This window comes from Myxine glutinosa, chromosome 2 (assembly GCF_964187855.1).
Source record: "Myxine glutinosa chromosome 2, kmMyxGlut1.1, whole genome shotgun sequence".
Lineage (NCBI taxonomy): Eukaryota > Metazoa > Chordata > Myxini > Myxiniformes > Myxinidae > Myxine > Myxine glutinosa.
The window spans coordinates 213122143-213149240 of NC_136262.1; the positions used below are offsets into that span (position 1 = coordinate 213122143).

The 27098-nt window shown below is 45.2% G+C and overlaps 1 protein-coding gene across 1 annotated transcript in view; it reads left to right on the forward strand.

Annotated features, from left to right (window-relative positions):
- Nucleotides 1–1435: 1435 nt before the first annotated feature.
- Nucleotides 1436–27098, forward strand: part of LOC137420875 (amyloid-beta A4 precursor protein-binding family A member 1) — a gene marked incomplete in the record, with an annotated part of 121742 nt that continues 96079 nt past the window's right edge. The window contains 4 exon segments of the mRNA XM_078772218.1: nucleotides 1436–1585; nucleotides 8418–10109; nucleotides 17041–17282; nucleotides 21563–21664. Of these exon segments, the coding sequence (XP_078628344.1) occupies nucleotides 8510–10109; nucleotides 17041–17282; nucleotides 21563–21664 (1944 nt within the window).

A 27098-nucleotide genomic window follows, 5' to 3' on the forward strand; every position in this document is an offset into this window, starting at 1 on the left:
GAGGGTCTTTTGGTTCCTCTGGGTACTTTAGGTTAAGTATTTCAGGGTAAAATTTGTGGGTGGAGTCAGGTCAGCTGTCCAACCAATGGGTGAAGAGCAGACATATACATACATCAAACACTTTCTCCATTATATATAGATTATATAAATTCTCCTCACCAACCTAACTGTCTTTTCTACTCTGGAGACTCTTCACAACTCATCTATCTCCAAATAATCCTTCTTTGACAGCCTTTTGGATTGATGAGGTCGTTAAGGGTCTTCTGATTCTCTTGGGTCTTCGGAGTCTTTTGGGTCTTCGGGGTTGTTAATGGTCTTTGGAATATTTTCAGTCTTTGGGGTCTTTCTTTTGGGTCTTCAGGGTCTTTTGGGTCTTTGGGGTCCATTGGGTCTTTTCAGTTTTTTAGGTCTTCGGTTTTTTTTTTAGGTCTTTGGGGTATTTTCAGTCTTTTTAGTCTGGATTCTTTTGGGTCCTCTGGGTCTTCTAGGTCTTGTAGGTCCTCGGGATGCTGAGGTGGAGGGAGGGTCTTTTGGTTCCTCTGGGTACTTTAGGTTAAGTATTTCAGGGTACATTTGAGGGTGGAGTCAGGTCAGCTGTCCAACCAATGGGTGAAGAGCGGACATATACATACATCAAACACTTGCTCCATTATATATAGATGATATAATTAAAAGCTCTTCCATGAGTCTCGACTATGTATTCAAAAAAAGTTCACTAATCTGTGGGAGACTGTTCCAATCCTCGACCACCCGGTTATAAAAACTCCTTCCTCACATCCTGGGTTGTGCTCAGTTACCAAGCAGCTAGCTAGCGCTTGCCAAGCCAGCCGTTCCTTATCAACGGTTTCCAATGGAGCGCTTGCTGGAGTTTGCTTGTAATCTATCCTTTTAAAGGCTGCACGTTAAGCAAGGAAGCACCATGTAGCATTCATTACTCCGAATAAACAAGAAGGAAAGTTTTGGTCAAAATTATATTTTCTTTCTCAAAAGTCTTAATAAAAACGTAGAAAAAAAAACTTGAGAGGGAGGAACGACAACTGAGCTAAAATCACACCAACGTAGTGCAGTTCTCAGGAATGCCACAGTCCACATCTCCAATGAACACACTTCAGGACCAAAATGCACTGAAATTGATACAACAGCAAGGAAATCACGGCGAAGCATTGGCTCAGCCCTCCTGTTGCGTAGTGATGCAATACGCAAAGCATCGAGCAACGCGATACGCAAATTAGTCAACTCGTCGGGACTGTGATTCGTTACGTCAAGACGGCTAGCTTTGACGTCGTGACGTAGCGTCCCGAACAGTCCGCCACTATTAGTGACGCAACCACGCGCAATGTGTTGCGTAAATGCGTCGTGACGCAAATATTCGTGGCCTACTCGGTTTATTACTTCGTGACGTAAGTGCGTACGGCGTCTGGTAAGGTGGGTAGAGGCAGATTTGGGTAACAAGGAGAAAGAGAGAGAAGGGTTTATGGTGCGGAGCTGCCTCAGCTTGTGTTTTTTATATTGCAGCAGGAGCAGCCTTGTGTAGAATCTTCGTGTTTGTGTTCTCATTGTGATTGTCTCCCCGAGCCGCCGTGAGGTAAGTGAGAACGAACGCCTAGGCGGGAGGGCCTTGCATGGACGACAGATTTTAAACCAGAGGAAATGTAGAAGGAAAAGAATGGGAAGGCGGGGAGGGGGAGAAGGAGGGGTATATGGTGGTAGTTTGAGATGGGGGAGGGTGGGGATGCTGAGACTGAGAGAGACCACCGTGACACCGTGGTGACAGTAACGCTGTGGTATTTGAGCGCCCAGGGCAACTTGTGCACTGCCTTGCGTGTCATCTATAAATCGATATGGTTTTGTATGTATAACTTGCTTTTCAGGAGAATCGAATTGGAGCGAGTTTAATAACGCACTGGGGGTAAGAGCGATGGGTGATTAGTGGGGAAATGGGCGGTGCGCCGGCCGCCGGTGCTTGTTTTTTATGGGCGGTGCTTCTTTTTCATGGGCGGTGCTTGTTTTTTATGGGCGGTGCTTGTTTTTTATGGGTGGTGCTTGGTTTTTATGGGTGGTGCTTGTTTTTTATGGGCTGTGCTTTTTCATGGGTGGTGCTTGTTTTTTATGGGCTGTGTTTGTTTTGTATGGGTGGTGCTTGTTTTTTTTTATGGGTGGTGCTTGTTTTTTTTTATGGGTGGTGCTTGTTTTTTATGGGTGGTGCTTGTTTTTTATGGGTGGTGCTTCTTTTTCATGGGTGGTGCTTGTTTTTTATGGGTGGTGCTTGTTTTTTATGGGTGGTGCTTGTTTTTTATGGGCGGTGCTTCTTTTTCATGGGTGGTGCTTGTTTTTTATGGGCTGTGCTTGTTTTGTATGGGTGGTGCTTGTTTTGTATGGGTGGTGCTTGTTTTTTATGGGTGGTGCTTGTTTTTTATAGGTGGTGCTTGTTTTTTATGGGTGGTGCTTGTTCTGGAAATGTTGGAAGGTTAGGGAAAACGTTGTAAGGGATACATCTATCATCCAGGGTTATTTAGGTGTATTGTGATGTGTAGTGTTGGCACATGGGAAATGAAGAATCGAGGATTAATTTCTTGAATACAAGATCGAGGCTCATGGAAGAGCGAGGTGTAAAAAAGCAATGTTTGGATGGTGGAGCATTTGCACATAATAAGTAACACAATCAGGCGAGAAGAATAAACACAGTAACCTACCAGTGAGGGTTGATTTAGGTTGGGTTAATGGGAGTAGAAAAGATCACAGGTAGTCACGTGATGGTTATGCACTGCTTGCCTGAAGCCCAAGAGGGAAGAGTGGCAGCAAACCGTCTCCGCAAGGCAGTTCCACAGACGAGAGAGAAAGAGTTGAAGTGTGCGGAAAGCTTGGATATCGGGAGTTTAACAACAACACAACAACATGCATTTTAAGGCCATTTTCCCTGCTAGAGTGGGTGTTAGCCTTGCGGTCCCCATGACAATCCCCTCCATTCCGCCCCATCCTCTGCATCTCTCCCTGCCAACACCCCTGCCCGCACCTCTTCCTCCACCATCCCCAGCCAAGTCCCTCCCGGTCTTCCCCATCCTCCACCCCCCCCCCCCCCCCACATTCATCTCCACCACTCCTCTCAACCAGCCACCCGCATCCTTCCTCAACACATGACCAAACCATCTCAACCCGCCCCTCCCCACAGCATCAATCACAGGCTCCATTCCCATCACCTTTCGCAATCCATCACCCGTCTTCCTCTCTCAACGATACTCCGCACATCCACCGAACCATTCGCATTTCCACCCTTTCCAGCCTTCGTTGCTGCTCTACGTTCATTACCCATGTCTCGCTCCCATAAATCATAACACTTCTCACACATGCAGCATACACCTTTCCCTTCAGCTTCAACGACACTCCCCTCCTCGTCAGCACGGCACTCAGTTCCCGAAACTTCTTCCATGCACATCTCACTCTTGCAACCGTTGCCGAGTCTGATCCACCTTCTCCATTCAGCATGTCCCCAAGGTAGCAAAATGTTTTCACACCTTCCAGCTTCACGCCGTCTCCAAGATCCAACTCAACATTTCCTCCATCTGCAGCTCCCTCTGTGCACACCTTACATTTGAATGTAGCTGCCACACTGGTTAATGACCCTCTCAGACCACTACATTTTTGATGAACCCACTCAGTGCACATTGTACATTGAATGGAGTTCACTCCGACACCCTTCCTGCACACAGCACATGGCCACCTCCCAGCTCTTTCCACCTCACCACATGCTCCACCACTTGCTATGACCTTCGTCGTTCCTATATTCACCCTCAGAACCCCTGTCTCCATACACTCCCTCCACCTGCCCATCCCTTCCTTCAGTCCATCCATACCCTCCGCAATCAACAGCAGATCATCTGCACACAACAACTCCCACGGTAAACCCTCCTTTACGTCCTGAGCCAGCACCTCCATCACAGCTACAAATAGTAGTGGACCCAGTACCGACCCCTGATGCACTCCCACCCCCACCCCAAACCCACCACGGTTCCCGTCCTTCGTCCCTACAGCTGTGCGCGCTCTTTTGTTAATTGCCATCACTACTCCGATCAACCATTCCTCCACTCCTAACCTCCCCAACGCCCACATCAATACTTCGCGTGGAACCCTATCGAATGCTTTCTCCAGATCAACAAACCCAATAAACAACTTCTTCCTCCTCTCCATGCACCTCCCCTGCAACCGCCTCACAATAAAGAGCGTGTCTGTCGTTCCTCTTCCTGGCATAAATCCAAACTGCATCCCGTCGATCCTCACCCTCCTCCCCATCCTCCTCTCCAACACCCCCTCCAACACCTTCACTCCATGCTCCAATAACTTTATCGCTCGGCATGAGCCACACTCCAGAGGGCCACCCCTCCCCTTGTATCAAGGGACGAGGGCACACAGCTCCCAATCCACCGGAATACGGCCTTCCCCCACCACCAGATTACAGATCTCTGTCACTCTCCCCACACCCCAACCTCCTGCCGCCCCCAACACATCTCAAACAACTCCCGTCGGCCCTCTCGCTTCCCCACTCCTCGTTGCTTTTATCACTTCCCCACTCCTCATTGCTTTTATCACTTCCCCACTCCTCATTGCTTTTATCACTTCCCCAACCTCCCCTCAGCCATCCTCTCTGCTGGTCCCAAAACTGGGCCACTCTCTATGTTGCCATCCCACCCACCCTCTGTACCCAACAGCACCTCCATACATCTTTTCCATCTTCCACCAATTCCATTGGGGTCCACAACGACCTGTCCCACCCCATCCCCCAAGCAACCCACCCCCATCACATCACACCCCTCCCTTGCCATCCGCTTTGCAATCCTGAACACCGCTCCTTGACCCCCCTCCGAACCCAAGCCCTCTCCGAACATCCTCCCACATGCTTCCCGCGCCTCCGCCACCTCCCTCTCCGCAGCCTTCCTGGCTGCCCTACAACCCCCATGCTCCACCTCCTCTGCTCCCGCACCCCCTGCCCTCCGCCACTCCCCAAACCCCCTCCTCTTCTCGTCAATCCTCCCCCCAACTCCCTCCTCCCACCACCATGTCCCCGAGTGCCTCGGTGGTCCCCCTGTCCATCCACACACCCCACCAATGGCCCCCAACAGAATATCCTTCATTGACATCCAACCACGTTCAAGCTCAACCACATCATCCTCCACCCCACTCAGCCTCCCTCTCAATGCCTCCCTCACTGCCACCCCCCTCAACCTCCACACCCCCATTCTCGGTCGGCACCCCACCCGCCGAGCCTCCTCGCACCCCCCACCCCTATGTCGCAGACAACCAAGTGGTGCTGTGAAACAGCCTCCTCCCCCGGGACCACCCCCATGTCCCGGAGGTGCCCCCCACCCCGCCCACGCACCATCAGGTAGCCAACCGCTGTCGTCGACCCACCCGACGTGCATGCAACAATCGTATTATCCTCTTTCTGGAACCGAGCACCACAAACCAACAAATCAGCCCCATCAGCAAACTCCAAAATCCCTTCACCTTCTCCATCCCTCACACCACATCAGCAACCCCCATGAACTTCCCCAAAACCGTCCATACTCCCTCCCACACGTCCATCCAGGTCCCCTCCCACCACAACAACCCCCCCCATCGCTCACGCCCTCCATCAGCTTCCCCATCACACACCAGAACCCGTCCCCCTCTCCATCGCTCCGACCAACCCGCGGAGCACATCCCGAGATGACGTTCACCAAGAGCTTTCCAATCATCATTTTCACCATCATCAACCTATCACTCACTCTCATCACACTCACCACACTGTCTACAAACTCTTCAGAAAACAGGACACCAACACCATTCACGCCCTCCGGGCACCCTTGCCACACAAACTTGTATTTCTGTCCCTGCCTACCCTTCACCATTCTCACACCACTTCCCTTCCATCTCGTCTCTTGCACACAACATATGTCCACTCTTCCTCTGATCAATACTTCCACCACTTCTGATCTCCCTGTCATTGTCCCTACATTCCATGTCCCAAACCTCAGAAACCAATCTCCACTTCGGGCTGTACCCTGCCCATATGTAGTTGTAATTGTCATGGTTCTCTTTTTGAGGCAATGTTTTTATGGCCGGATGCCCTTCCTGACGCCAACCCTCTTAGTCGCCTCTTACGACACTCAGGGAAGCGGTGTACCTATTCTAACCAGGGTACACACCGGGATATCGGGAGTTTAAGTAGGAGGGAATTAATGGAAGAACATCCTGGAGTAGTTGGGGAGGGTCTGTGGGTTGAGGCAGCTGGGCTGGAGGACAGACACCACTGACCTGTCTGCAATGTGAAAGTAACGCGCCCTGTGTTTCGGCCTCACTGTTGAGACACTTTGATATGTTAGGTGAGATTTGGTGTTCCTGGGAGAATCGTGGATTCCAGGGGCTTGAAGTGCTTTGGAAGCAGGGAATTGCCTTTGAGACGCCAGCCACCAGAGCTACTTCGCCCACAGTAATTGTGCCGGTGGTCTTTTCCATCCAAAGGGACCCAGACATACTTGGTTGCTAACGAGGTTTCTTCACCTGACAAACGAGATCTAATGAGGTATCAAGAGGCCCCGACAGTTAAGTAATCCAGCCAAATGTTCTTTCAGAGACGCATCATCCCCTAGTTGTTCCACCAGCCAGAAATTACACATTGTATCTGCAGCCCAGTGACGCTGACTAGTTTCTATTCCGGATTACATTCCGTGGAGCATGAACTCGACAGGTTTGGATCACGCAAGCCATTTTGCAGCAGCAGTAGTTGGTTTACACGCAAATGCTGCCTGCACTCCCCATTGGCACACACTGGGAAGCACGAGCTGCATAATTCATTCCGCAGGTTCTGTGCATCCCTCACCTGAGCACCATTTGGGGTCGTGTCTCCGAGCATTCATTGGTGGATAGTTAGCTTTGTGCATTTCAATAAGAAAATTCTGCGCAAAATGTTCCTAACATGATATTGGAGGGACTGTGTTGAAGATCACCTGACTTTTGTGTCTACCTAAACATTCCTATTCTGGGGACTCTTAGAAATGTTTAAATTCATGTTTAACTTTCCATTTTCGGCATTCCTGGGTCTTCACTTGTAAATGGTCAGTCATTTTCTCATCTGTGATTAATGTGCATGAACCTTCAGGCAATGAAGGCGTTGTGTCCGAGTAAGTTGCGTTCTCCAGGTTTGTCTCACTGAGACTGTCTATGAATCACATTCGGTAGTGCAATTATGGGAGGAGAGAGGGGCGTCGGCTAGGGGCCTGCCCCTCCCATGTGTAATTTCTCTAAGTACACATTGCATCCCAAAGTCCTCTAAATAAATTTTCATTTCTGCTCCTTGGGAATCAATTTCACATGGGAAGTCAATTCAAAAATTTCTGGTTGCACCACTTCATATATAGAGCCCTATTCGCAGGGCAATTTCTACCATTGCAATGATGAAAAGCAAGATTTCAAAGTAGTATTCTAGTCGGTCATTGTATTTAAAATTATTTTGTTGTTGCATTCATGAGTGTAAATCCTTTGCAGTTTTTTTTATTGTTGCACCTTGATGCTTTAGAATCTTAAGGAAAATCACATTGCACAATGACTTTGAAGGCCTCTGCAGTGAATTGCTCATATTGTGGTTGTCATGTGGTCAGAGTGCCTGCGCTGATGTCATGCCAATCATCGTTTTATAAAATAAATAAATCCCAATGGCATCTTTGCATTCAAAGAGAAACATTTAAATGTGATGTATAATCTGCTCTCATGCCCATTTGATCATCATTCTGCTGCAGATCCCAAGTGTGAAAGAGCCTACATTTTAGAGTACGAACAAAGCTTACGATTTAGACCCCAAGTTAGAATGCACAGGAGTGGCTCTCCACCCTGACAAACTTGGGATTTTCCTTGTCCCCTTTAAAAAGCACCCTGCCCTTCTCAAACCATGCCCTGCCCCCTGAAAATGCAAAGAATACCCAGAATAAAGTGTATTTTTTTTTTTCCAAACTACCTGGATTCCTGCTGCGATCTGCAATTTTTGCCTGTGGCCTTGAAATCCTTATTGGCACCAAGTATCTGGACTCATGAATGGGAAGAGCACAGCACATATCTCAAAGAAGTAAATACCTTGCATTTCTAGAACAATGTGTACCATGGTGTCCTCACCCCGCCCCTCCCGCCTCCAACTCATGGTTAATTAATACCCCCATCCCGTTCACAAGTGCCCCTTCTGAATTTGATTTGCACCCTCTCTGCCCCATTGTATGTTGAGCTACGGTCGATTGACAAAGTAGCATTTGTCCAGCTTGGTTGTGCAGGTTAAATGCCTCTGATGTAATCCAGATGCAAGAATTTAAGTGGGAAAAAGCATTGTCATCAGGAAATGGAAAAATGTGGTTGTATATTTATTTATTAATAATCTTTGTTTCCTTTTTTTCTTGCAGCCTTCTCTCATACAAACGGGATGGTTACCGTGTAATTCCATTTGACACATTCCTCATCATTTAATCAGCAAAATCAATAAAGGAAGGTTGCGATGGAGGCACGTGTGTGGGAATGTGATGGCAGAGATAGAGCTAGTGATTTTCCTGAAGCAGATTTGGAACGATTTTCAGAAGGGGCAGGGCGGCGATCTACCACCCGCTACCCAAAGGCGTTTGATGAGGGCATCGGAGGGGCTGCAGAGAGTGATGCTAACTTGGCGTTGGGGGGTGAAAGCCCAATTGACTATGAGAATGACCATTTTGATGAAGAGGACCACAGGGTATTAGAGGGATATGAAAATCATAGGACAGCGGGTGACTTTGAAGCACGGAGGGTTGAACAGTATGGGGTGGCTGACCGCGATAGCCATTCCGATGAAGAAGGGCTACCCCTTCGATATGAGAGGCAAATGCTTGGAGCCGTGAGTCATCACAGTCCACAAACCGACAGTGAAGTGTCCGAAGATGAGAGGGAATTGCAATCAGTTGAGTGCGAGCAGCACATGAAATCCATGCCACTGCCGACTGGTGTCGTAGATCATGAACGAAGTCTGACTCGCTCTGGCAGCACAGAGAGTGGGTTCCACAATCACACTGATCGTGCAGAAGATGACCTGAACTCTGAGTACGTGGCACTCGTTGAGGAACATGATATGGATAATGAGGATGTATACTCGTTGGAATTTCGACCTGAAGCCGAGGAGTATACAGAGCATGCGGAGGCTGAGCACAGTCACATGCCAAGTGCCTTGATGCAGAACCATGACCATGGACCCATTGCAGCAAACTGTCCTATTGGGTCTTCCTCAAGCGAAGTTGTGTTAGATCGAGAATTGCGGCAACCTACCAGACAAAACCGGCAGCGGCCTGTAAGTGAACCTGAGGGGTCCAGATGTTTGGAAGCACGCCTGGTCACTCGGCCTAACTCTTTGCCACAAAATCTTCAGCATCCGCGGAGAACAGAACACTCTTTGTTGACTCGTCAAAATGGATCGGAGAAACGAAACAGGCATGCTGAGAATCAGACTCACAGATCAAGCCGGCAGCATGAAGATCGTTCCAGGCATCGAGCAGCCCATCGACATGGAAATGCTCGTTACACCCGAAGATCGGACCCACAGGCTTACGCTCATGCCCACGAGGAACGCCTGGGTATGCGATCAGAACTTCCACCTCCAGAGCGACTGGGTTACCGCCAGGCAGAAGGTTTTGCCAGCAACAGGCAGAGCCTTCGACACTCTGACCCATTACCGACGGAGCAAGACACCGTGATGGTAGGCGATTATACCGTTGCTGAAGAAGCCTACCGTGTATTTCATCCACGAGCAGAACCTGCAGTGGAGGAGCATGTGTACGAGGAGATTGGCGAGACTGATGCAACAACAACCACGACACAATTTGACCGGGAAGATGACTCAGATGGTGGTTATGACAAGGAGGTGCTTGGTGCGCGCCTTCACCATTACGACGTGAAGTCCGACTCCGATTCGGACGGAGGAAGGCAGGAAAGTGAATACGCCACTTATGACACACCCAATGTCGATAGCGATGATAATGAAGAGGACATTGATCAAATTGTGGCCGAGGTGAAGCAGAGTTTGAGCTCCAAAAGTTTGGATCACTTGACACATGAAATGCCTGAGTGCGAGCAAGGTATGGTTTCCTATTCCATTTCTGTCCCTGGCTTTCGAATTGTTTACTCATTCCTATTAGAGTATTTTAAAGTGATGTGCAGGGCATTACACCTTGATAAAGTAAAATATACTTTGTATTTACTGAGATTAGGCTCATTACCTCTGCCACTGAAGGTAAACGTTGGTTATGTTTTCACCCCTGTTTTGTCTGTCTGTCTGTGAGCAGAATATCTAAAAAGTTATGGACAGATTCAGATATAATTTGGTGGACAGGTTGGGTGTGTGTGACAATGATGTATTGATTAGATTTTGGTGAGGATTTGGATCTGGATACGAGAGTTAAAAAATTTTTTTAACTGGTTCTTAAACGAGCTTCAATCTTGTATACAAAAACAAACAAACAAACAACAAGTCAGGAGACGATAATGGTTCACGAGTGAGGGGTAGTCAATGACAAAGGTCAAAACCGACATTGAAAATATATAAATAGGAATGTATTATCTGTTATGAGACTAGATAGCTACACAATACCGAAAATTCAGTTCGATTCCGACAACTTTGAAAATTTGACCTTTGTGACCTTGAAATGTCAAAACGAAGGTTACTGACCTTGAAATGAGATAGAAAATAATGTATAATCAGTCGAGGTTAGTGAGCTACACAATACTGAAAATTCGGTTTGATTTTGACAACTTTGAAAATTTGACCTTTGTGACCTTGAAATGTCAAAACGAAGGTTACTGACCTTGAAATGAGATAGAAAATAATGTATAATCAGTCATGAGGTTAGTTAGCTACACAATACCGAAAATTCGGTTCGATTTTGACAACTTTGAAAATTTGACCTTTATGACCTTCAAAGGTTAAAGGTCGAAGATTCTGAAATTTGTTGGAAAACTTGTATTTCATGATGTATGTGATAATATAAGATCATGTACGACATTTCACCCTATCAGGAAGCGAACAATGTAATAAAACCATCAAAAATCGACTTTTCTAAATTTTGTGACCTTGTGACCATGACCTTGGGGCGAAAATGAAAAATCGAGCTCCATGGGGCTGGACACATGACATTGGCCTAACCAAATACCGAAACCCCTGTCAGATTCCACCAACTCCCTCGGAGAAGATGTGGCTTGAACTCGATTACCCCCTAAAAAGACATCTTTTTTGGGCGTGGCTCTGCCCAAAATGGGCGCAATACGCCCACTCTAGGCAGGACACAACTAGATCATGATATCAACCTCTCACCCAAGTTTCATCAAGATCAGATGATATCATCGGGTAGTTATGCTGCGGACAGACAGACAGACAGACAGACACACAGACAGACACACACCCATGACGAATATAGTGGTCACTTGATAACTCGTGAACCCCAAAAAAAAAAATACTGGTCCTTCACCATTGAGCTATGGGACCAAAAACGATGTATAGCACGATATCCATCTCTTATCTTCCCCCATCCAAAACCTTGATCTTTTCTACCCCCGCTAATTTCACCCCAATTCCACTTTTTTGAAATACCAACTTCTGTCCTGGAAGTCCTTGGTGTCCTTGTGCTTTATACTTCTCCCTCCACCCCCCCCCCCTTCCCACGCCTCCTCCCCCCAAGCCCTCTCCCTTCCACACATCTCCCTGCTCTCAAATGTTGTGTTTGTGTGCTTCCCCTTCTCTCCCCATCTTGTTTTCCACTCCCTCTTTTTGTGTGTTTTGTTTGTCTGGTTGATTTGTTTGTGAAGTAAATGTTAGCTCTTTCACGAGCCTCGATTCAGTATACAAAAAAAAAAAAAAAATCTCAAAAAGTTGCAGACGATTATGACAAAACTTGGTGGATGAGTTGGTTAAGTGATAAGAACAAGACTATTCGATTTTGGTTCAGGTCTGGATTCAGATCTGGTCTATCAGTGGGATATAAAATGTAACCTGTTCAGCCTGGTGGAGTGCCGAGTACTATCGAGTGCAGAGTACTACCGAGTGCCTATTACTCGACCGGGTGCCATTCTTGTTCCACCTGTTTTCACTTGTGAGAGTAAATGTAGCCATCATGATTGTGGTATATTCTTTGTTTCCACCCTTTCATTACTCTTCGGTAATTACCCCTGGGTCACTGTAGCTGTTCTCTTCAGTCATATTAGTTCCCTACCCTGGTTATTCTAGCTCTAACTTCCAAATTATCTTCTCTTTATTCCGAACTCCAAAGCTTTGGCCTTCTCTGACGTGATGCCCTGAATGCCTGCAATTCTGATTCCTTTGTGAGGATTATAATTCTGAAATCATTCTTCATCTTGCGTTGTTTTGGCATTGTTGAGAATTCTGAAGTTCACTCGGTTAATACAATCGTTTTTATTTTAGCCGGGTTGAAATGATGATCAAGTAGCAGCAATCTATTGGTCACCACATCCCCCATCTTGGTGAATGGCAGTGTTGTTTAAACTAGGGCATGCCCGTACGTGGGTGCCCGTTCCTTGCCAAAAAAAAAAAAAAACGCTACCCGTACGCTCTACCCCGCCCGTACGCCCGTAAACAAAAAAAACAACGCTCTTCGCTTCCGCCCTTCGCTCTGACTGAATTGGGAGAAATAATGCGCATAAGAAATCGAGAAATTATTATTTTCTCCGGAAGAAATCGAATTACGAACCGTAATGGCGCACGCGCTCGGCTCGGCTCGCTCTCACATCGGCCACGCCTACGCAACAACGCGTTCTGTGATTGGCTGCCGGAAGTGCAGTCTTCACTGTCCGGAAGGTCGCAAATCGCAGTTACGATGAATCGCAAATTAGTTTTAATTAGTTTTAAAACATAGTTTAACGGCAACATAGTTTTCCAACGTGAAATAAATGAATACGCTCTCAAATGTGCCGTCCGAGGCAGAGTCTGTTCGCCACGTTCGGCACACGTGATAGCTCGCTGCTCTCTGATTGGTTGAATCGTTTTTTGGACATAGCTCGGTAACTACTTCTCCGATTAATATGAAACCTTGAAAAGGCACATCCTCGGGTCCCCAGCAATATACCTGGCAAGTTTAAAGTATATCGGACCCGTGGTTGTCGAGAAACAGCGGTCACAGACATACAAACATACAAACATACAAACATACACACAGAGATTACTGGAATTATAGATAGATGGAGATGTGTTTGGGGAAACTATTGGGGCACTATTTCCCGTGTGTGTGTGTGTGTGTGTGTGTGTGTGTGTGTGTGTGTGTGTGTGTGTGTGTGTGTGTGTGTGTGTGTGTGTGTGTGTGTGTGTGTGTGTGTGTGTGTGTGTGTGTGTGTGTGTGTGTGTGTGTGTGTGTGTGTGTGTGTGTTTGATTGATTGATTGATTGGCTGGTATCTCTATTTGCGGGTTTCAGGAGGTGGAACAGAGTCCTCCTAGGACCCAAATTATCCACTTCGGTTAAGGGATCACGGTTCATGGACCAAGCTGTTCAACTTTTTCAGAGTTTTGTTCCAAGTATCCACTTCGCATTTTCACGAGCTTCGATCTTGTATACCAAAAAAATAATAAGAATAAAAAAAAACGTGCTCTTTTCAGGATCACCGAACCCCAGATTGTCTCCAGTTGTAGTTAATTTGTGGTAATATTCCTGGGGATGATTTTCAAAATCTCAGTGAGGTTCTTCTTCATCATTCCTGTTGCTCCAATTATCACTGGTACAATTTTGGTGCTCTTCAGCTTCCAAGATATCTTGACCTCGTGTTTGAGGTCCTGGTATTTGGTCATTTTCTTGATTTCTGCGTTGTGTAGGCCAAAATCGCTGGGTACTGATATCTCAGTCATCAATGACGTCTTTTCCTTTTTGTTCCTGAGTACAATGTCCGGACGCAATGCTCTGTTTTCTATGTTCACGCTCGATGGAATCATCAGGTCGTACACGAGCATGACGTCCTCATTTTCAATGATTGCCCTTGGTTTGTGTTTCCATGACTTTTCTCATTGGGATAGCCAATGGTACTGGGATACATTTTTGCAGATATGCCAATGAATCACTTTGCATACTTTGTTGTGCCGTTGTGTGTAAAGTTGTTGTGATAGTTTTTTGCATCCTGAGAGCAGGTGACTAGTACTTTCTGTTTCTGTCTTGCAGAATCTACACTTGTCCGTCTGGCTCAGTCCGCCATCTTTTTTAATCCATTGGTATAGTGTCCTTCATCTAGTGTTTGTGTGTGTGTGTGTCTGTGTGTGTTTATGCACCAAAGCTCTCACTTATATTTTGACATTTAAACACATTGTTCAAAAGGGAGGCAGGCATTCAGATTTCAGACCCTCACAAACAATCAGGTAAATTAACATGGCAATTTCTGTTATAGTTTTATACCATGAGCAGTTCAAAACATGGCAGGGTAAAAAGTGAATAGAATAGTCAGGCAGCTTAGCAAATAAATGGATGTGGAAATTCTGGACAAATATGATAGCTTACCTTTCAATTTTTGGTAGGAACCACTTCCTCTGAATACATTATTTTTTGCAGTGTTTTGAGTGACTATCGTACATTAAGAGTATTCCGTTTTATTCGTTTTTTCAAGTTTTATGTTCAGTTTCTTTTTTGTGTTAATAAAAATCATCCGTTGCTTTTCTAAATGGTATAGTTGTATTCCTTGACCCAGAAAATGTGTGTTTAAACACCAAGATTGTGATCCTAAGTGGCTTAGAAGCTGAGATATTGGTAGATGTAGGTTTTTACATGGTGGCCATCTTGAAAATCGAAGATGGCCGCCATAATGTATTCGGAGGAAGTGGTTCCTATCAAAAATGGAAAGCTAAGGTAACGGGTAACATGTGGGAAAAAATTTGCGCTTTTGTCCAGAACGTCCATATCAATCTCAAATCGGGTGCTAAGCTGCCTGACTAAAAAGATTAATGAGGATAATGAAACCAAACAGGGTTTTCCTTGGAGGTACTTGGACATTATGAAATAAGACTTCATTGGTGCTCAGCTAGAAACCCGTCTTAACTAGAATAAAGATAGCGGTAATTATCACTAATTTGATTGCATTTCATAAGTGCAACACATGTGTTCAAGCACTGAACAGATTGGCAAACATGACAGTGTTTGACAACCACCGGACCAGACTGTTTCATTGCAGTGTGGGCTTGTCCTTCATTGTCTAAAAGCCGGTTGGATGACGTGTACAAAGCAAGAAGCATTTCTTGGCGATGTTGATTTGCGAAACCATGACAAATTTCTGCAAAATGCTTTGAAGAACGGAAAAATAATTTTTGTGTTTTAAATGCTCGTGTTATTTGGTCATCACGTCGAGCGAATGTTACCAATGCCTTGCTTTGCTGCTTAAAAATACAATGCAAACCTGTTGCTGTTTACTTTCAATCCCATCAAAATTCACTGCATCACGGTTTGTGATGCCTTTTGTTTTTTTGAACGCTTGCTGCCAATCATTCCGACATGCACATAACACGTCCTACCAAACGCTATGGGATACCCTATCCGTTCGTGAGAATTTCCTGCACTTGCTAATGATCTGTAGAACCAAGAATCTCGTTAACACGCGTCTAGGGAAGAGTCTCTTCCTTCCGTTTCAGGAACACGATGGGGAAGAGGAAGATGTTGATGGAGTAACATTTGAAGCAATATTATTGGTGCGTACTCTTGTGGCCTTGTTGTGCAGACACCAAATTTCTGTTGCAGAAGTTGTGAATTCAAATGTCTGAAGTGAGCAATACTGGCTTTGGATTTTAAGCTTCTGGGAACAACGTTCGTCGAGGGAAACTTTGTCCTTTCTTCTTTCTGCTCCTCTTCTATTCAACAGCTTCCATCTCCGCTGTCTTCGCCACAGCATTTTGTGGAAGGACAAAGTCATGTATGCTGTAGTCTGTGCCCAAATAATTTGTCAAGCATCGTGATATTTCTTAAGTGGAGACTGGACCGCTGACTTGGGCACGTGCATAGGATGCAAGAGGGTCACATCCCCCCAAGTACATGCGGTGTGGGGAAGTAGTTGAAGCCAAGGAACCAGTAGGGTGTCCAAAGCTCTGGTTCAAGGATAGCTGCAAGTGTAACATGGTCAGGTTTTCGACGTCAACATCGATACTTGAGAGACTGGCGAGCAGCAGAGGCGAACGGCGTCACCAGCTCTAGGATGGTGTTCGTCGTAAGTCTTCATGATGAACAATGGTTTGAAGAACTGCGCAACAGTTAGCAGTGCAGGAAAATGAATACCAATCAGAACCAACTCGCAACAGACTATGATGCGTAACACTTTAGCCAAGCTCTGCTATTCTCAAATTGGCCTTTTCAGTCTTCAATGAAAGTGCAATCCAAGATAACCCATCATCCCTCAGAATGCTTTATTCCAGAACATTGCTGAGAGAGAAGGATGTCAACAGTCTTCTATTTCTTCTTTTTAATTTATTTGTCTGTCTATGAGTCTGTTTCTTAACTTTTATGCATAAGCTTTATATTAAATGAAACAAAAATTGTGAAAGAAATAACTTTTATTTCTGAAGCTTTCAGGCAGAAAACAGCACCTTCCAAGGCTGGTGTTAATTTTTATAAAGTTTTTCCAAACCATTTGATCATTGCACAGTGACACTTTTGGGTAATTCCCTGTGGAACTCTTCCTTCATCTCCCTTTTTTCTTTCATCTCCCTGTTTGTTTTTCTGTCTTTGGGTTCCTCTGCTCATCATATATACAGATTTGTGGTTGGGAGGAATGAGTAGGGGGTGGGTGGGGGTGTGGGAATTTGAAATGTGGTGTGAGGGTCTGGTAATTGAGATGGTATTTTGAGAAAAGGAGGGGACATTGGGAGGTGAGGGGAGAAAGATAGAGTTAAACGTCTTGCTATCTTTACACATCCTGCTATCCTCTCAATTTTCCTTTAATCCTCACAATTATAATGCCGTGCATCTCCATCCATGTTCTGAGAAGTCTCACGTCACTCTTTTTTTCTTTTTTTTTCCTCCCCTTATTCCATTCCTGTTCAGAGGCCAGTGCCACTCTAGCCCGTGGCAATGCAAATGCCAGGACCTACGAAAGTGGTATGGCTCATGAACACCGCGAGGCCATTTCGCTAGCGCTGAAGGACATTCAGGAAGCGATTGCTGAGGTAAAGACCAAGACTGTTCGCTCGCCGTACACACCCGAGGAACCTGCAGAACCCATTTGGGTCATGAGAAAGGAACACAGTCCCATGGAGGAAATGGAAAACAACTTAGGGAGCTTTGAGGTGAGGATGGTGAATGTCTCATTATGTTAGGTTCTCACCTCCCACATGGCTGAGCTCGATTCGCATGATGATCAACTCCATTGACAGGTGGAAGTAAGTCGCTATCTGGAAAGAAGCAATTAACCTTTAAATGCACAGATTACATTACGTTATCACACACATGATTAGTCAGGGCTAACATTTATACCTGTTGGGCTGGTATTCTGACAATGTCCAGATTGTCTGCCTCGGCACAATATTCTACATCCTTGTTCTTTTTTATAGGCTGAAACCTTGTTTTTCTAGGCAGACACCCTTGTTTTTCTAGGCAGACACCCTTGTTTTTCTAGGCAGACACCCTTGTTTTTCTAGGCAGACACCCTTGTTTTTCTAGGCAGACACCATTGTTTTTCTAGGCAGACGCCCTTGTTTTTCTAGGCAGACGCCCTTGTTTTTATAGGCAGACGCCCTTGTTTTTATAGGCAGACACCCTTGTTTTTATAGGCAGACACCCTTGTTTTTATAGGCAGACACCCTTGTTTTTATAGGCAGACACCCTTGTTTTTATAGGCAGACACCCTTGTTTTTATAGGCAGACACCCTTGTTTTTATAGGCAGACACCCTTGTTTTTATAGGCAGACACCCTTGTTTTTATAGGCAGACACCCTTGTTTTTATAGGCAGACACCCTTGTTTTTATAGGCAGACACCCTTGTTTTTATAGGCAGACACCCTTGTTTTTATAGGCAGACACCCTTGTTTTTATAGGCAGACACCCTTGTTTTTCTAGGCAGACACCCTTGTTTTTATAGGCAGACACCCTTGTTTTTATAGGCAGACACCCTTGTTTTTCTAGGCAGACACCCTTGTTTTTCGCGGCAGACACCCTTGTTTTTATAGGCAGACACCCTTGTTTTTATAGGCAGACACCCTTGTTTTTCTAGGCAGACACCCTTGTTTTTATAGGCAGACACCCTTGTTTTTATAGGCAGACACCCTTGTTTTTATAGGCAGACACCCTTGTTTTTATAGGCAGACACCCTTGTTTTTATAGGCAGACACCCTTGTTTTTATAGGCAGACACCCTTGTTTTTATAGGCAGACACCCTTGTTTTTATAGGCAGACACCCTTGTTTTTATAGGCAGACACCCTTGTTTTTATAGGCAGACACCCTTGTTTTTATAGGCAGACACCCTTGTTTTTATAGGCAGACACCCTTGTTTTTATAGGCAGACACCCTTGTTTTTATAGGCAGACACCCTTGTTTTTATAGGCAGACACCCTTGTTTTTATAGGCAGACACCCTTGTTTTTATAGGCAGACACCCTTGTTTTTATAGGCAGACACCCTTGTTTTTATAGGCAGACACCCTTGTTTTTATAGGCAGACACCCTTGTTTTTATAGGCAGACACCCTTGTTTTTATAGGCAGACACCCTTGTTTTTATAGGCAGACACCCTTGTTTTTATAGGCAGACACCCTTGTTTTTATAGGCAGACACCCTTGTTTTTATAGGCAGACACCCTTGTTTTTATAGGCAGACACCCTTGTTTTTATAGGCAGACACCCTTGTTTTTATAGGCAGACACCCTTGTTTTTATAGGCAGACACCTTTGTTTTTATAGGCAGACACCCTTGTTTTCTTTTTTCTTATCGGCAGACACTTGTTTTTATCATTGTCCCTCTTGCTCCTTCTCTCCTCTTCATCCCCATCCCTTCCATTGCAATCTCCCCCTTGCTTTTTAATTGGATTTGCTAATTCATGCATTCTATTGATAGAGGAGGATGGTTTGACCTGCATACATCAAGCTGTGATTTAGAAGGGAGATGATAGGTTTTGGAGGGATCCGAGCCTTTTCCTTTTCCGTTTCCTTTTATTCCTTTTTCCTTTCCTTTTTCATTTTTCCTTTTTTATTTTTCCTTTTCCTTGCATTTTCCCTTTTCCTATCCTTTTCCCTTTCCTTTTCCTTTTCCTTTTCCTTTTCCTTTTCCTTTTCCTTTTCCCTTTCCTCTTTCCTTTTCCCTTGTCTTTTTCCCCTCCTTGTCATTTTCCATTTTTCCCCTTGTCCTTTTTTCCCCTTGTCCTTTTTTCCCCTTGTCCTTTTTTCCCCTTGTCCTTTTTTCCCCTTGTCCTTTTTTCCCCTTGTCCTTTTTTCCCCTTGTCCTTTCCCCCCCCACCCCATGGTCCTTTTTTCCCCCTTGTCCTTTTTTCCCCCTTGTCCTTTTTTCCCCCTTGTCCTTTTTTCCCCCTTGTCCTGTCCCCTTTCCCTTGTCCTGTCCCCTTTCCCTTGTCCTGTCCCCTTTCCCTTGTCCTGTCCCCTTTCCCTTGTCCTGTCCCCTTTCCCTTGTCCTGTCCCCTTTCCCTTGTCCTGTCCCCTTTCCCTTGTCCTGTCCCCTTTCCCTTGTCCTGTCCCCTTTCCCTTGTCCTGTCCCCTTTCCCTTGTCCTGTCCCCTTTCCCTTGTCCTGTCCCCTTTCCCTTGTCCTGTCCCCTTTCCCTTGTCCTGTCCCCTTTCCCTTGTCACGTCCCCTTTCCCTTGTCATGTCCCCTTTCCCTTGTCATGTCCCCTTTCCCTTGTCACGTCCCCTTTCCCTTGTCACGTCCCCTTTCCCTTGTCACGTCCCCTTTCCCTTGTCACGTCCCCTTTCCCTTGTCATGTCCCCTTTCCCTTGTCATGTCCCCTTTCCCTTGTCATGTCCCCTTTCCCTTGTCATGTCCCCTTTCCCTTGTCATGTCCCCTTTCCCTTGTCATGTCCCCTTTCCCTTGTCATGTCCCCTTTCCCTTGTCATGTCCCCTTTCCCTTGTCATGTCCCCTTTCCCTTGTCATGTCCCCTTTCCCTTGTCATGTCCCCTTTCCCTTGTCATGTCCCCTTTCCCTTGTCATGTCCCCTTTCCCTTGTCATGTCCCCTTTCCCTTGTCCTTTTCCCCTTTCCCTTGTCCTTTTCTCCTTTCCCTTTGCCTCATCCTTTTCCCTTTTCAGTTTCCTTTTTCATTTTCCCTTTCCTTTTTCCTTCCTCAGTGTGCGTGGTCGCATGGAACTCTATTTCAAGCACACCAGTAGTCTTGTTGAACTATCGAGTCCTAATTATCTTTATTTGTACACGATCTTCAATAAATGTATTTGGCTTTTCTGTCAGAGGGATGCCAAGGAATAGTTTGTGGCTTCACTGCCTGGAATGGCTTTCACTTGATATTCCAAATGCTTGAATATAGAAAATGCATGTTGAACCAGGATTACATTCCAAATTTGTCCTGCTGGTTGCATTGGAATTGCGGTGCAGCTGATGCAGTGCCCTCCTGCTCATGAGGATAGGAATGTAGAATTTGGCCAGGTGCTGATTGCAATTGCCTCCTCGTTGCACAAACACACCGTGGAATCGTTAGTGTCCTACAGCAAGCAAGGCTTGTGGAATGAAATGGGAGTTCCAAATTTAATGTCCCATCCAATGAAGGACGTGATTTTTTTATTTGCCACTATTCTTTTAAATCAACTGTCCAACATTTAGTTGCGTCGCGAATCGGACAGAAGAACTCATTCTCACTGGAGGAGACAGAGGAATTGACATATTTTAGATTCATATTTCCTTCAATTTCCTTCTATGAAGCATTCCAACAGCTTTGATGTGTGTGTAAGCACAGTGTTTCTATTTCCTTTGCCAGTTGTACACCTTAGCATGAGAAAACTTAGCTTTGCCAGTTGTACACCTTTGGGTATGCTGGTGTCATCCTGATACCTCAGGGAGATGGATGCCCTTGCCTTGCATAACCCCAGGTCACCTGTGGGCAAGGTGTAGTACCTGTCAGCCCCCCTTACCAGGGTAACGGTCCGCAGCCATGCGGTTTAAATGGCAGATGGCTCTGCACATCTGGGATGGATGAGAGTCCAGTTGACTCCAACATCACGGGCGGAAGAGGAAGAGGGTGAATTCCCCAACGGCCAGCAGAGGAATGGAGAGGAGTGGCGACCTCCTCTCCCCCCCGCCCCCACCCCCCCCCCCCCCCCACCCTCCCGTCTATTCCACACACCTGCTCGTGTATACCAGCCATAGAAAGGAAATATGATGGTAAACACGCCTTCATTGCCCGAGGAGACTCGACATCATCATCATCATAGTGATTATATTAACAACATAGATGTGAAAAAGATAACCATTAGGACATTAAGTGAACTTATTTAGGTGAACACTGTGTGGCATTTATCAATAATGCAGGGCACTTGAGTTATCTCTGCGGAAGGTTTTGGAGCATAATGGGGAAGCAACAATGCACTGGGGTGGTTTCATATATTCTGTGTTTCAGCAGAGTCCTGCTTGTCCTTCATCCCCGACTGCCGTCGAAAGCATGCGGCGGCAACAACGATCTGATCTGAATGCCGGCAGCCCCCCTGAAGCCAGCAGAGATGTAAGGTTTGACGCTTCGTTTCTTTATTTGGGGTTGTTTGGTGTGAAATGAGGATGTTTTTTTCACAAAACATACTTTGAACAAGTAGCCTTTTTATTTACCAAACTAGTGGTAGCAAATAACCAAACTAGAGATGTTGTGTTATCCCAGAAGGTTGTGATCCCTGTGGATAAAACAAACCGATCCAAAACTTGTCCCACCCTTAAAGTGCACATCCTCACCCTTTGTGATGGTGCAGTGGGGACTACTTTATTCAGATAACATTTTAAAAGCTGATGTTATTTAGCTGTTTGTTTAGAATGAAAGATCTACTTCCTCCCACCGTCACCCCAACACTCAGATTGCTTTGTTGAGACCTTGGCTCAGTTGATGCAGTCCTTCAATTACCTCGACCCGAGTTGATGCAGGGTAGAAACAAACTTGTTGGGGATGTGGTGGGGAGCGGGAGGGGGGGGGGGGGGATGGCGAGGTGGTAATAGGAAAGATATAAATGAACCTGCCTGTTTTTCCACTGTATGACTTTGACATCATGGAACCATTGATTTATCTTGTACGTAAAAATGGAACTTTCAAGCTTATCTCCCTCCTCTAAAACCTGGTGGTGCCTTGTTAAGTCTGTTTCTGGTGTATGCTCCCCCGCCATCACTTCCGTCACTTCAAATGACACCAAAGCCAACTCCGCTCATGAGAAGGCCAAATGCCTCAATTCTGTGTTTACTTCCAAATCTTGTGTCCCCATACCCTCACTCTCTGTACTCACCCACCCATTTGCACCCATCTGCTCTTGAACTCTGTGTCGTTTTCACGTGAGAAGGTGGAGAGGTTCTGCTAACCCTCGACGCTGATTCTGCAACAGGACCAGACGGCTCAGGTGTCCTAAAACCCTGCCTTGCTGCTCTTGCACATTCTCTTTCTGCTCTTTTCACCCTAACATTTTCCTTGGTCATCTTCCATCTGCTTGGAAATCAGCCAACATCACTGCATTACATAAAAAGGTGCAAAAACCAATCTCCTGAACTACAGACCTATCAGCTTACTTCCACTCCATCAACAAGGTCATGTAATCCATCATCACAGTTGATATTAAGTTATTCTTTTTCTCCAACAGCCTCATCTCAAATCATCAATTTGGTTTTAGGCTAGGTCACTCTACCTTGTGCATGATGCTTCTACACTCCCATCAATGGATGGAGGCCCTCAATATCCGACATTAAATCAGGGCTATCTCTCTAGACAAATTTTGGGCTTTTGATAATCTGGCATCCCACCTTTGCTCTCCAAACTCTCTGCCGTGGCATCCAAGACCAACTCTGCTCTTGAATTGCTGACTTCCTCTGCTCCCGTAGCCAACTTGTTGCTTTCAACGGAATCCTCTCATCTTTCCCTGTCAAAGCTTGAGTGCCCCAAATCAGTGTTCTGGGCCCAGTCCTATTCTAATCTTCATCAACGATCTCACTGAATCTCTGCAAAATCCTCTTTATCTCTTCCTGATGACTTCCCTTTGCCGTGACATTCCTCATCCTTCAGATAGGCAAGTAGTAGCCTCTTCCCTCTCTTCAGACCTTGATAGAATCACAAACTGGTCAAACACTTGGAATATGTCTTCCATTCGTGACAAATCTCTCTTTATCTCTCTCTCTCTTCCTCTTTCTCTCTCTCCCCCGCTCTCCCCTCCCCCCCACCACCCCCACTCTCTTTAAAAGGACCATATGGCAGACCCTCACATCTACTTTCTTAACACTTGAAAGAATTTCAGTCACACATATTTTGGTCTCACTATCAGTCATGATTTTCTTGAGTAAATTACATTTCAAAGTTTGCCTCCAAAGCCAGTCGCCGACTGGGCATCCTCAATCATGCAAAGGCCTTCCTTGGCACACCTGAACTCTTATTCACCTACAAGGCCTTCTTTCGCAACTTTCCCAACTCTCCCCTCTGGGCTGGCATCTCTGCCTCAAAGTCCCTCATCTCGATGCCTTGGAAACTAATGCCTTCAAAATCAGTGGAATCTCCCGCAATGAAACTGAGTCTAGCTAGCACTTTCACATCTCAAACAGGTTGGTGGTTTCTGCTTTCAACCGCCTATTTTCTGGTGTTGCACCCTTTGCTCTTTCCATGCTTTGCCCCCCCCCCCCTTCCTCCTCCCCCACCCCCACCCCCCAGTTTTCTGCAAGGTGCTTGTGGTTCACCTGAAACCCCCTTTTAGTGAAACTCCCAAAATCTAGAACTACTGCTCACATTACTCATTCTTACCTCTTTTTTTTTTTCTTCCACCTTTATTTACACATCGTAACTCATAACTTTCAAGTGAAAAACAAATTCTACAAATTTCAGAACATTAATTAAAAATATAAAACTAGAATATATTGGTTGGATGAGTGTCCAGCCCTCTGAGTTACTACTTGGTGGAAGCACCTTTGACAGCAATTACAGCTGTGCGTCTGTTGGGATGGGTATCTACCAACGTTGCACACCTTGATTGGACAATATTTGTCCATTTTTCTGTACAAAACTGTTCAAGCTTAGTCAAGTTGCATGGGAAGCGTTGATGGACAGCAATCTTCAAGTCATGCCACAGATTTTTGAATGGATTTAGGTTGGGGCTCTGACTGGGCCACTCAAGGACATTTATATTTTTGTTCCTTAGCCACTCCAGTGTAGATTTGGCTGTGTGCTTCAGGTCGTTGGCATGCTGAAAGGTGAACTTGCATAACCCCTATAAAAGGCTGAAAAGGAGGTTTTCACCTCAAATTAAGGTGTTTTATTTAAAAAATCTTTTTCAGAAACCGTGGGGATATAATTCAGTCCTCCACGTGGATATTCATTATGAAACTGGTTGAAATTTACAGTCAATTGATCTGTAGATGTTTGCCTGCTTTCCCTTGCACTTCAAATTAATACATGGATCTCACAATCCTGGAGTATGCACTTCCGCCCACTATTGCCCTTTCCTGATGGTCTTTCACTCGGAGTTCCATGCTGACATCACTGAGACACCGATGCTCGTGAAACATCAGCAAGTTGAGCTGTCTTTGTCACTGAAGCTTCTGCCAAACGTGCCCCAACAATCACCCCTCTTTCATAGTCACTGAGGTCTCTTGCAGCCATTCTAGCCATAATTACAGGCAACCAGGCCTGTGCAGCATTTTTATACATGACCCTAAGCTTGCTGGGATGTTATTTGCTTTTTAACACATGGGCCACACCTGTGTGGAAGTCATTGTTTTCAATATACTTGGTGTCCCTCAATTACCCAGGTGTTTCCATTTTTAAGCGATGAAGCCACTTCAGTATTTGGCTATGTCCTTCATTCCATCCGTCCATCTGCTCATTTGTCCGTCGAAAATAAAGAAGAACCTTTCCAGCCCACCGTTTTTGGTTTAAAATGTTTACAGGAAAAGAAGTTTCTGCACAGCACTTTGAATTTTGGTTTTGATAAAATCTGCGTTTTATTCTAATCATTTAAAGTTTAATTATTCATGGTTCATATAAGCCTGGTGTTAGCTTAGTGGTTAGGGTGCCAGCTTGTGATCCTAGGATCCTGGGTTCGAATCCCGGTCGATCGCTGAATTAACGCCAGGGGGGTTGACTCAGCCTGTCATCCTTCCGAGGTCGGCAAATTGAGTACCAGTTCACTGGTAATTCCCTGTGTGTCGCAAGAGTCGACTAACAGGGTTGGTGGCAGGAAGGGCATCCGGCCGTAAAACATTGCTTCAAAAATGGGACCATGGTGCCCGAAGAAGGCCAACCCCTGCTCTGCAGGGAAAAATGGCCTCTAAAGGTGGTTCTTTCTAGCCCACCGTGTTTAATTCTAAAGGGTTCTAAAGTGCAATTCTCGAGGTTTCTAAAGGGTAATTTTCAAGAGTTCTAAAGGGTTTCGTTTATTTCTAGGCTTTGCCTATTTCATATAGCAAATGCCAAACCGAACCACATCCTTTGGACACGAGTGTGATATATATATATATATTTTTTGTCTACTACCTGTATATATCTATTTCCTTCCCTCCCCACATTTTACTCATTTCTTCCAAACTCTGTACCTTTTCTCCTTGTTCTCACATTTCTCTTCATCCATTCTCTCCCAATTTCTCCTTTCTTTCTCTTTTTCAAGATTCAATCTCCACTGTTTACCCCTCCAAATAGGGGGGTACAAATTTTACCCAGCATACAAATTATATAAATGCTCCTTAACGTTTATTGAAATTGCAATGACAGAATAAAGGGGAATAAGAATGAAACATATAAGCAAGAATAAAGGGGAGAAAAATCCGACATAAATTTGATGTTAGGGTTAGGGAATTATTTTGGTGGCAGCAAACATGTATGATCTGAAATTCACATCAGAGCACATGTATGATTTGGCAAAGATAGAGTCATCAGGAGGAAACTGGATCGGATGCTGATCTGGAATTACCATCTCAGGACATGTATGATCTGAAATTTGCATCGTAGCACATGTATGACCTGGAATTTACATCGTAGCACACGTGTGATCTGGAATTTGCATCGCAGCACATGTATGACCTGGAATTTGCATCATAGCACATGTATGACATGGAATTTGCAGTGTAGCACATTATAATCTAGAATTCACATTGTGGTAAACTTGTGATGTGGAATTCACATATCTGGCACATGTATGATCTGGAATTCACATTGTGGAACATGTATGATCCAATCTGGAATTCACATTGCGGCACATGTATGATCTGGAATTCACATTGTGGCACATGTATGATCTGGAATTCACATTGTGGCACACGTATGATCTGGAATTCACATTGCTGTAAACGTATGATCTGGAATTCACACTGCTGTAAACATATGATCTGGAATTCACATTGCTGTAAACGTATGATGTGGAAATCACATTGCAGCAAACATTGATCTGCAATTTGCATTGTGGCAAACGTATGATCTATAATTCGCATTGCGGCGAACGTATGATCTATAATTCGCATTGCGGCAAACCTATGATCTATAATTCGCATTGCGGCAAATGTACGTTGTGGAAATCACATTGCGGCTAACTTATGATCTATACTTTGCATTGCGGCAAACTTATGATGTATAATTTGCATTGCAGCAAATGTATTATCGTGCGACTCCCGTTTAACACCAGAAGGTCGCAGATAGGCCTAAACGGTTTATTCAGAGGCAACAACCAAACACGGACTTTACTTTGTCGCGCGGGAGGAAGAAGGAAAATGGAAAGCTGCGGCAAAAGCTTACCTGGATCGCGCCGACGGCAGCTTCGATCCTCCAAGGAAATTAATTCAACCGGGCACAGGTTTAACAGGGGATGGAAAATAATATAAGGGTTTATTACAAATAAGAATCGGGACAGGGAAACACACGATAAACCTAATTCCTAATTTGGGATCCCACACACACAGACTTCGGATACGAGACGAGGGGAGAATTAATAAAAGAA